Genomic DNA, 12,604 nt, shown 5'->3' on the forward strand with positions numbered 1-12,604 from the left:
ATATATCCGATTATTATAATCGGTTGCACTTTAATCGACAGTCGTGATGGCAGCACCATTACGGACTCACGTGCAAAATGCAATCGATCGCAAACTCGCTAAATTACACCTAGCGTATACTGAATACGTATTTCCTTTCCTTTAAACTAACTAATTTTAATATTTTTTTTTGTGCTTCTTGTCAGTGAACGCGATCTGTAATTATTAACTATTACGTATATACTGTTTTCTAGCCAAACGATAACACTAGTATCTACCACCATTAAAATCAATGACAATAATTTAAAGACTTAAGTAACTCTTATTATTTCACTTAGGCAAGTTAAAGTTGCTTTTTTACGTATACTTCGTTTTCCAATAGTTTCCCAATAACCTAATTAAGTTTTAAACTAAGCTCAGAATTGTAACCGTAGCTTCTAGAAGATTTGTATGGCAATAGTTCTGTAGCCCTCGAGGGAGGGAGGATTCGAAAGACTTACGCTGTATTTACTGACTAAAAGTTAATTATTAGTATACACATATTACAATCAACGTTATACGTATGTTTTTTTTTTAAATCGTATACATAATTCCGGCGCAAAACAAATTTCGAACATCGGCGCAAATGTTCATCGAATAAAATTGAACGGATCGATTACTCGATCCGCCAAGTCGCACCCGTCACACCCCTTCACTGTATCGTGTGATAATTTTTTTTCAATAATTTAGAATGAATAAAATCAATTTTCAAATGGTACAGTGCTAGAGGTTGGCCAATTGCAAAAACGAAGATTTGTTCTAAAGGACACTTAAACTAGCGGCCCGCTCGGAGGCTGCGAGCGCTCGCAAGCTCCGAGCGGGCCGGCGACCTCGAGGGCCGCGCGTACAAGCTAGGGAGGCGGGATATAAACTAAAACGCGAGCACCCCCTTAAAGACTTCGTTTTTGCAATGGCCAGACTAAGAGCAGGGGTGCACGAGATAGCTCGTGGTCGAATTGGGTGCTAGCTGGGGATCGCGCCTCTGAATCAGGTGTGATTTGCTATAGGGGGTACTCACGACGTCGGGCGTGGAGGCGCCGTCGTGGCTGCTGTCGGGCGCGGAGCGCGGCTCGCCGTTGGTGTCAGGCGGCCGCGCGGACTCTCGCTCGTCGATCACCAGGTCGATGGGCATCTTGCCCTTCAGACAGCTGATGTAGCGGTGACAGAAATTGTCGCATAGCTCGTGCACCTGCGCGCAACCAGACAAGTTAGTTCCACGGTGATCCACTCACATGCGGTTCTTGATTACCTAGATCATTACAAACTATTCCTCTTACATCTAATAACAGATGGCAGCACTCTAAACGGCTATACAAAACATTACCAAAACAACTATGACATCTAACGTTATCTGATTGGATATTCCAGCAATAGATTTTATCGGTATCTGCGTGTACTTAAAACGGCCGACGTTGTACCGGTTTTTATTGTATAACAGATCGAAATAACGAATTCCTTACTAATCAAACAGAATTGATTGCTTTTGATTTATCGACTAATTAATGACACAATCACACATTAACATAGACGTTAATATTGACGAATGGCGACTGCTCTGCATTACATAACTAAAGTCATATTTATTATGTATTTGTTATAAATAATAATTTAGTTACGATCACTCATGTTACTAATAAACATAACCAAAGGCATGTAGTTGGATGTTTAAAATGGTTCTTAGTCTCCATTCTTTGGGTTCAGCGACACGTCGACGGAACAGCTCGGCGACCTCTGAACTAATGTCATTCAAAATTAAAACAATACAAAAAATTACAAACAAAGAATACATTTCGAGTCGTTCGCAGACCAACTGACGGACGCGTAATAAAAAAAATATCCAAAAGTAAATATATTTTTTCAACTCGCCTAATAAAATTCGACCCCCGACAGTGGGGTATTAATTTTTACGTAGAGGCCTTATAAATTTTCATAGGCATAATTAACTTAGAAATTAACATAAGGCAATAAAACAGCTAACAAAATTTTTAGATAACGTTTACACGGTGAAAAGTAATAAAATGGCGGCAGGTGGAAGTTCGCGTTCAGTAAAAAAAAACAAAAAGGTCAGGACACGAATCGTCTTAGCGGATTTGAAAATAGAACGCATCTACGGAAGCGGAAACGATGCTACCCGCCGTTGACAGCTAATTATGTCTTTGGGATAGTCATTTCCTAATCGACAAATTTTGTAAAAATCATAAACCAATGGAACACGTTCGACTTAAATTCAAAATATAAGCAAAGATTATGTAAATTGTGTTACGTCATTTTATTTTTTAATTTGTTACTAGTAAGCATGGCACAGGTGATTATTGAGGTTTATTTAGCGTAATTTGAATTTTACAACTGGCTATATGTTGATAGCTGTATTTATGATACTGAAATTGGTCTCTTATAATATAAACATTTAAATATATCTAATATCTGTCAAGAATGATAGATAACGTCGACGAGTTCAAAATAAATGACTTATTTAAACGCACACTATGGAGAAATATTTTGTGAATTTATTATATAAATTAAAGTAGAATCATATATTCTACTTTAATTTATATAATAAATTAAGACACATAATATACTTTGACCGGTAAATGAAATCGGGAGGATGATTTCAGAACCTTTTTCGATTTGGTTTAGCGTTTGAAAATATTCGACGGGTCGTTCGAATTTCAAATATCCAAACAAAATAAACATACCATTTACAACGAAATTAATTCCTATAATCCGTCGTCTTTGTGACCGATGCCCAATCTATTCTTAACCAGAGAAAGCGACAAAGATGACATCGTAACTCTTCGTATATCCAAATTTGGGATTGCTGGTGCATCGGCCGATAAACGTTACAACTCATGCCCGCATCACGGAAATATAATCCCTAAGTTAAATCATTAAAGTGTCATATTCCCGTAAAAATAACCAACCGATACGATCACTTGGATGAAATGTTGATGTCTTTAATGAGATATTACGGCATTCCGAGCCCCGGCTCCGAGCCGATTATCGTTACGAACATCGAACTCTTTCCAGAAATTTAAATTTGGAACCCGGATTGAGATATGGAGTGTTTCTGAACGAATCTTATTTTTTAATTTGAAACGTGATATATAGTGGCAGTTCGTTGACGTTTAGTTCTGCCTTGAAATGTTGTTCTTTTAGTATTCGAAATTTAAAACTATTCTATCTTGGCTAATAACTTTTTTCTTTAATGTTGATTAATCGTTTTTGTTATTGGCCAGGTATGCGCGTAGTATTCTTAACTTTTTTTTAAGAGGGCTCTGTCAGGAGAGTGCCAAAAGCGTAGGCTGCATAAAACCAGCTTAGCAATGTATGCCACGGCCGATTCGCGACTAAAAGTTTTTTTTTATATATATACATATAATAAGCCACTTCCCGCGCTAATGCGGTTTGTGGGTGTGACTAGGCAGTAGGTAAAATAAATAGGTGCGTAATTTATTTAAAAAAAAAATAATTATCCAATCAAGCGCGCGGAAATTTGTAAAAATTTATTCGAATTTCAAAACATTCCATCATCTTCTGTCATAATACGTTTATAAAAAGGAAAAAATTCTATATTTCAACCGCTTTGGGCTTGTTTATTATGGAAATTCGACTTGTTTTTGTGAAAGTACTCGTGTTATAACTCGTTTCGTACTATTTATTACAAAGTTTGTATTGTCGCGTATGTTAATTTAATTATACATCACAATCATTATACATTTACGTTAAAATATGCGTAAGTTGAATTAAGCCAAAGCAAAATGCATAGGCAGATGCAAAAACGCATCGGCCGACATTTCTGATCGGAGCCCATCGCTTCGTTCCTTTTATACCTTTTGGCGCCTTTTTAAACCTTTTATTCCTTTTTTAAATTTAAATAAAACCTGAACCAGCATTCAAATGAGGTCCGATTGGTTCGCACCTCACCTCGCTAAGATAACGTTTCTAGGTTTCGAAATAACAATTTTAATCTTGAATATAAAAAAAGTTCGAGATCTATGACCATGTAAATGTTCGCGTTTGAACTTTGCTTTTTAATACTTCCCTTCTAATTAAAACCTTTTCGGTCAATCAACGCGAAAGTCGACGGAGAAATCGTGTCGCACTATCGAGTTAATGTGCATTGTTAAAGTTATAAAACTCGGTAACGTCGTAAAGGGTCCCTGGTTCGAGGCCCGTAAACCAACAAATCTGACCTACATCGTAAATCACTTAGCCACGTTGTTACAGATAAGGTTTATGAGTTAAGAACAAAATATGAAAATAAAAGTGGCTCATTCGGTAATCAGTTAGGGTTTATAACGACCGTTTAGTAATTCTTTTTATTAAAAAAAAAGCTTATATAGGCTTTATATATTTACACCGTGGCCATGTTTCAGTGGAGCTTGAAAAAAAAAAGAAATAAATCTAATAAAGGTCGATATTACCGCAGGAATCCGAGCGTCTACCACATAACGTAATTAGGGAACAGTCACTCGTCGACTACATAAAAAACCTGCTAGTAGGGACCAATCACAGTCGATCGAGCGACCGAAAAAGACCCATGATTCGAATTTCGAACCCGATGTGACCGCCAGCGGCCATGTTTAAAAAATATTAAAAGCATAAATCAAAAACGTTATTGGATATTTTATAATGTAGATATAATTGTGTTCGTTAAAACGGATCGAGTACCTATATGAATTTTAAGTGAGTTTTTTTCCTCCATTTAAATCGATGTCATTTATTTATAATTCGATATTATTAGTAATATATTCTTAATAGCGTTTTGTTATTCTATTGGTACAGGTTCTCTATACACGTGAGCCAAGCTAAACGTGTAGCCATTGTGCTCGTTTGTGTTTTTTTATATAGCTTTTAATTATTATTTAAGCTCCGAAAACATCACCTGTGAACGGTGTGTAGTGAAGCGGAAATGGCTCCAACTAACGGGATATTTTTTCTTCGATTTTATTTCGACAAAAACTACGAACGAGATAGAAGTTGACGTGTATAGGATATGAGCACAGAGTAAAAAACTGTTTTTTATACCCTTATACGTATAACTGACACAGACAATTGTTCGTTTCGAAAAACGTATCTATAAAAATAAAAGGTTAATGAAATTTGAATTAGTTATTATTTGTATATTTATTACCTGTATACCATATCCTACCACAAGTATCAAGACTATCTACGACGCACATTCCCCGCGGTCACACCGAGAGTCATTGCATCGAACCATTTCTGACTCGCGTCGAGCCCGCGGCTCGCCGGTATTTTGAATTTCGAACTTCTTATTTTTATTCTTTTAAATGGCCTTTATCTCGCCCTCCGGCCAGCGATTCGTAGACGTATCACATTTCGGGTTATCTCGTTACAGAGCTCTTTGTTCTTTCTTACCTATACATACTTTTTTCACCAAAAATGTACCGGTTTCGAACGCTAGGTACCTTAGAATCGGCGCCGGATATTTTATAAGTATCTGTGGGAGCGATGCGCGTATCTAGTGTCGAGATCGCCTCTACGCAGACGAAACTAGTTTCTTAAAAACGTGACTGTAATATTGACAAGTCGGATTAATTCCGTGTTGCCGTAACTCGCGGACGGATGGACATATGAATTTCATACGTCTAATTAATGTCTATACGCGTGAATCGCCCGATTTGATTGCGGATGACAAAAAGCTTGGGTCCCGCCGCGTTACCGTTACCCGTCCGAGGGTATAATGACGCGAATTGGCGATGCGACACACGCAAGAACTCGGACCGGTCTCGAACGGAACGAGCCGAAATCGGAGATAAGGGAAAAACAAACATACGAATGCGAGCGCGCTCCCATTCACGGCCCGAACACCTGACCGACAGAAACCGACCAACCATCGATGAAACCATCGCGCTATCCGGCTACCGAACTAGGATACCGCGAATTTGAATGTGGAATAGCGACCGACCCGCCTGAATAGAAAATTACTTGACTTGTTATTGTGACTTTGACAATTTCGATGAACTAAAACATTCGAAGTTCAAACATTTGAAAATCGAACTGTATTAAAATTACCAGTTGGGTGTGTGCGTGCGCCAGTTGCGTGAGATCGATACGTTATCTCGATTCAAAATCGATACCCGAGCCCTCGGATAATCGAAACGATATCGCCGGACAATGTCAGGTGATATTTACCCTTCGGGACCGGTTCTAAGACGAATCGAAATGCATTCTCTTATAAATAAACATTAAGGACACTTACTTTTTCTAATTCTAATAGGTGAAACCGTAGGACTTGTATCGCTTGCACCATCTGGAAAGATAGGGGATAGTTAGTTAAAATTGTTCTCTCAACACAATATATCTTATAGCGCGTCATAGCTGAGCAGCACTCGACCAGACAAAGGCAGGTTGATAACAAAGAGCTGGACGAAGCACGACGAAACCCCGCAGCGCTTAGGGATGTGCTCGCTATCGATGTTTATGAAGAAAATATTTGTTTAAACAATAATTTTAGAATTAAACATTATATTTTAATGGCTCATGTTTATTTTACTAAAATATTATTATGGTTTGCAAATAAAACGAACGTTGGTTGTGATACATTCCTATAAATAAATGTTTGTTAATATTTCGCACAAAGTTTCATGTGAACTACAACACATCTCTCATGTATAGTAAAATGTCCCATTGTAAGGCCTGCTCTCCTTTCAGAGGTTCAGAGCTTCCCTTTCAATGTGGATTGGTGGCAAACGTGGCGGTTTTCATACAAGTGCAGGTTTCCTCGCGATGTTTTCCTTCGCCACCGAACACGGGATAAATTGCAAACACCAAACCAAAAAGCCTGTTATTCTAACTCGCAATCATTTGTTAACACTCCAGCTCTTACCGCTGGTCCATATCACTCATAATAAATTACGATATAATAAAAAAAATCGATACAGTTCCGTCAAACCGGCTCAATTTCTGACGCCTAAATAATATAATAACGTGAGACAGAGGGGCTATTCACATACGCACTCGCGATCGTAATCATGATTCTGTTTGAAGATCTAATCGGAGTGTTTTTTAAATCGATACCTATCTCGAAGGCGAGTTAATGCCGTTTTAATAGCTCCATGATTTGTTTCTGATTGCCGAGACGTGCGCCGCCTTCCAGAATATTCTTCAATTCAACCTTTTGATTGATGGACTTTATTAGTTCACTGTGTTACGTTAAAATAGCGGAAATAGCGGAAGTATTATAGCTATTAACGATGCTATTTAATTTGTCGCTGTGGTTTAAAAAATAAGCTGTCTATTCCATTTACGTATAACATTTCAAAACAATGCTACTTAAAGTTATCGTGAAGTTATTTATAAATAATAACAATAATAAAATTTTAATGATAAGTTACATATTGATTCGAAGTTATTTTTTTTTTAATTTATATTGAACGAAAGTCAAAAATGCCATATTGATACAAAACATTTTTTAAACGCAAGACAAGGTATTTATAATCAATACCACGCGTTTTATTTAAACAAGTGATTTTAACCAAATTTTTTTTTTATTACCACGATGACATAACATGTGCGAAGCTGTATCAATTAGACGCCACCCCCGTTCGTTTGCACAGGCGCGTGACAGACGCACAGATAAAAATATGTTGACATTATATCATAGATACGTGTCCATTGTGACCTCTATTGCTTTGAACATAAGGATGGAAATACGTAATTTCAAAGTGGAGCTAGTGAGATGTTGGTCGTGTTTGAGGGAGGCTCCGCAAACATTATAAACGCAGTCCAATCTGTTTACTTGACAAGCCACTTATACGCTACCGTCTCAAGGTACACGACAAAGTGAAAACATGTAAAAATACCTTTGGAAAAATACCCTTACTTAAATTATAAAGAACGATTACAAACGTGATGTTTTTTTTAAGTATCGATATGAAAAGGTGCATCACTATTTTTTTTTATGTTATTTTTCTGGGACCAATTAATTAGTTTCATAGGTTATTTAGAGTTTGTACTATATATTTAATAGTTTTAAACAAACATTAGACTTTTTTTCGACTTGGGGATAAGCGGATTTACTATGGCCATAAATACACCATAGAGAAATAGGGAGACCATTGGATATACTTACAATCGATGAAAATTTGTTGAATATAAATTTAAAATATAACAACTTTATATGTTTCTATATATTGGTAACTAAATGTAAACCCACTCTATTTATTTAAATGTCCTTTTAAAATTTCATGTATCTAATATTACATAAGTCAAATATCTAATAACTAAAAACAACTTCCAAATCTGTCCGCCTGTGCTGTTTGACTTTATTGTCACTGTCCGCGACAATACTTTAAGATACACACCCTAACTCGTAACTGTCTGTTTACTCAAACCACATCTGTGTTTGTTCAGTCACAGCTCCGCTTAGCACCATCAAGGGTCCGTGCAAACATGCCTCCATCTCATTAGTAATTCATATCGAGTTTAATTTCAAAACGCCTTAATTATAATATAATAATATCCTGGGGCATTTTTCGCACACGGCCATCTGATCCCAAATTAAGCTTGTACGGAGCTTGTACTATGGAAACCAGACAACTGATATACTACATATACTACTTCGAACCCACAACCTTCGGCGTGAAAGGCAAGTATCCACCAACCACGCCAACCGGCTCGTCAATATTATATTCGCAATTTGTAAAATTCTAAGTTAAATTAGTGTTTTGTAAACTATCGCTTATTACAATGATATTAAGAGTTAACATAAAAAATACAACGTAAACCCTGAATTGACATAACATAAGTGGTCGAATTTTATGGTATTCATTAAGAATTTGCAAAATCATTGAGTTTTGAATGTTATCAAATATAATCAAAAACCTTTATTCAATATATAAATACTTATATACTTATATATTGATTGTTAGCGAAGTAGTTATTAAAAATTTTCAAGTAAAAAGTTGCGCTTAAGTTGAATTTGTTTGTCTCCGTATTCATATAGCACTTGCGACTGTTTTAGATGTAAATACAACAATGGATAATTTATATATCTTCATCTTTAGCTAATTTTTGCATGGCGATGCTGATTTAAGCTACATTGGTTCAATTGAACATAAGTGGGATAGACAAAGTATTACTTGGTTGTATAATAAACGAGAGTGTGGCACTATCATTAGCATAAATCATCTTTATATTGATAGGCAAAGCTTTTTTAACCTAGTAGTAGTAACAGCCTGTTTATGTCCCACTGCTGGGCTAAGGCCTCCTCTCCCTTTTGAGGAGAAGGTTTGGAGCTTATTCCACCACGCTGCTCTAATGCGGGTTGGTGGAATACACATGTGGTAGAATTTCAATGAAATCAGACACATGTAGGTTTCCTCACGATGTTTTCCTTCGCCGTCAAGCACGAGATGAATTATAAACACAAAAAAAAGTAAGATTGAAAAAATGTTTTTATTACAATTTTCAATAATAATAAGTCGAATTTAAGCCACTAAGCCAACACTTGGTTTTAATTAATTTGTTGCAACAACTCTTAAGATATTTAGAGAAAAACGTATATAAACTTTTTGTTTAAAATACAATGCGATAATTTTTCAACACGTCACAATGAACGAAATAACTAAAGCTCATTACGCACCGACACATTGCAGGCGGCGCGCGGCGGGGTCTGCCTGCAATACGAAGTTAAAGAGCAAACAGAACTGTCAGTGGCGTTAATACAACACCTTGGGGCGACTTCATCGAGTGAATTGAATTTTTAAGACGGGTTCCGTGGAGGATTCGATTATGGAAATTCCACTTAAGGTAAGTTTACAAGTTTGATCGACTACTTTGGAACATAGACTTTTTAATTTATTTTTAATTTTACACGTTACGAATGAAACAATCGCGTCAAGGTCTTTTCAAATAGAAATATAATAAAAACAACAACTGTAAAACAAATAACAAAGAAAAGTCTTGCTTAGTTTCTTCAGCCGGTCCTCTTATATCTGAACTTTTTTCTTTCCACTACACAATAAAGATTTTTACCGATATATTCTATTTTTAAAAATCTATTAATTTTAATATAACGTTTCAAATTTCTGTTTCCTTAATAAAAAAAACTCGATTGAATCAAATTAAGACGGTATTTTTCCAAATTTAAATTGAATATCGAACTTCGCGTGTCGATGAAACGGTTTAATTTCGTTGACAGCAACAAACAGCGCATGAGTAATTACACGAATATACCGCAAGATGGCGCCTTTTCAACTGTGAGGAATTACTTCGAATGTCTTTTCAAAAGATTCCATTGAAAACTAAAATTACGTCAATTGAATAGCCGTAAACAAGTAACAAGAGCCACTTCCTAAAATAACCCCCGGCGGTTTTTATTTAAAAGAAACGAACTAACCGACATGAATTACAGCTTTCATGAGGTTTTTGTAACGAGTTAATAAGGAAAGATATAAATCAACAAGAACTCCATCTTATAATATTTTAGCTGAACACAATCGTGTGCTAAGCATTTGGCCTGTGACAGACATTATTTTTATTAACGACATAGAAACTGCAGACTATTTTGTTGACTGTACTTTCTAATTGATTCATTACCTCAAATGTAATGTAATGATAAACTTAATACCGAAACATACTCCAATATTATCTTACCCAGATAAGTAAAACATGTGGGCCCACGGTGGCACCACATGACATTTTCTGACAAAAACATAAAAACTCGACGGTTTCATAGTTTGTTCAGCGCCCGGATGTGCCTCAGTTTGTTTGGCTTCCTTATCTGAAGGTTCACGAGCATCAATGACGCTTATCTCCAGCAGGTAACCTGACATTACAGTTTATGGTGTCACGCCTCGCTACTGTTCTTAACTTACAAATCTTGATTTACGTGAGTATCCGACCAATCCGTTATTGCGCGATGCGAGTTTTCGAGTATAATTTTTTTAAATTAATATATCATTAACCTGTCGACGAGTCGTAACCGACATCGTTAACTGAGAAATTTAGGAGATTCATTAATTCCGTACACACGTAATAGTCGATGGAAGTCGGTCTGATTCGATTAAAGCAATTTAAACAGAGTCAACATCGCCTCTGCCGGCAATTCGTAATGCCTTAGATTTTATTTGTTAAAAATCGGTTAAGTATCCGTGTCGAGCGGCTGCGGTGGGTGGCCGCCATCTTCTTTTTATTTCGCTTTTTGTCCACTAGCCACGGGAGACGCACTGTGCGATTCAGCGTTTTATGAGTGACAATATACATACAGATGGAGACTTTTTTATACTGTATCGTTCGTTTATTTTGTTATTCTTAGAAGAATCTCGTTTACCTGCGTTTAATTTTAGACAGGTCTTTAACTAATCAAATCGTAAATTATTCGGTCGCTGGAGACGCGAACTATAAAATGTTCACTATTTTATGGCGTATTAAACTGGAGCCGTTTATTTATCTTTGGGGGACGAAGGACATAATAAAATTGTGGGATACTTACTAATGAGTCGACCTCTGGGTCCGCTATGTAATAAGGTTTCTCTTGACGTATCTGTGGATAGAAAAATCTTGTTAATAACGAACGTAATACAATAAAAAACATGTGGAGTTTATTGGACAAACTTTACTTAGGCTAGGTACTGTATTTCCTTTTACATACAATGTCCAATTTCATGACATTTAGGTTTAGTAGTTAAAGCATAACAGACGAATAAACACAAACATTCGCATATATAATAACATAGTTATGATTAGGATATGAAAAGCGGGATAGTCAACAGCTTAGCCAATATACAGACGAGATTACCGCTTAAATTTCAAACTAGCATTGCGTCCTGTAATAAACGGGAAGCACATTCGACACCCAATAAAATAAAACAACATTCGAATACATGCAAATACGAAAAATAGATAATGTAGACTAACGGACGGGGCCGGGTAACGCGAAGCTAATAAAATGCTCGCTCCGCTGCGCGCGCGCAGTCATAGACTAAATGAAGGTAGAAGATTTTATCGCACCGTAACCAAGTGCGATGATTACATTCCACAAATCATGGCAAAAGTGGTCCCGTCCATGTCATAAGCTAGTTATAACAAGTCTCATTAAACTATAACACGTGGCCCCGTTTGAAACGAGTTTTTTTTTTTAAATTAAAAATGTTGCAGCGTTCCTTACAGCTTCCTTTTTTAATAAGTATAATTACTTAACTATTTTATTTATATGTTAGTTCGTTTTTTAAATATACAAACAATAATAATAGAAGAATTAAAAATAAAAAAAACGTTGAAAGTAAGTTTCTGTAATCTTTGACATGAGAATATTTTTTTTTAAGTTTCACCTTTGCTTGACCGGAAATGCGATGCTATCACGCATCTATGCACCGTGCCCGGATTATAAATGGCTCTCTATTTTTTATTAAAAGCGAATTCTATGAGAACATATAAAAAATGGTGATAAATAAATTATTAGAAAGGTCGACCATTCGCGATAAATATGCTTCATAACAAACGCTTTCATGATTTACAAAATGATTACGTTCGTTTATAACTTGTAACCGGATCACTATATGCTATCTAAGCCATTATGACTGTCTATATGTTACCGTGTTACTTATACATATATATTTAT

At 36.2% G+C, this 12,604-nt stretch overlaps 1 protein-coding gene across 6 annotated transcripts in view; it reads right to left on the minus strand.

Annotated features, from left to right (window-relative positions):
* The window catches only part of LOC126775891 (homeobox protein homothorax), a 258,601-nt gene that overhangs the window by 203,976 nt on the left and 42,021 nt on the right, over positions 1-12,604 (minus strand). For all 6 annotated transcript variants that reach the window (XM_050498054.1, XM_050498050.1, XM_050498053.1 and 3 more), the window contains exons 4-6: positions 11,477-11,527; positions 6,242-6,292; positions 1,037-1,207 (exon numbers count right to left, since the gene is read on the minus strand). In XM_050498054.1, the coding sequence (XP_050354011.1) occupies positions 1,037-1,207; positions 6,242-6,292; positions 11,477-11,527 (273 nt within the window). The remainder of the gene's footprint in view (positions 1-1,036; positions 1,208-6,241; positions 6,293-11,476; positions 11,528-12,604) is intronic.

This window comes from Nymphalis io, chromosome 19, assembly GCF_905147045.1.
Source record: "Nymphalis io chromosome 19, ilAglIoxx1.1, whole genome shotgun sequence".
Taxonomy (NCBI): Eukaryota; Metazoa; Arthropoda; class Insecta; order Lepidoptera; family Nymphalidae; genus Nymphalis; species Nymphalis io.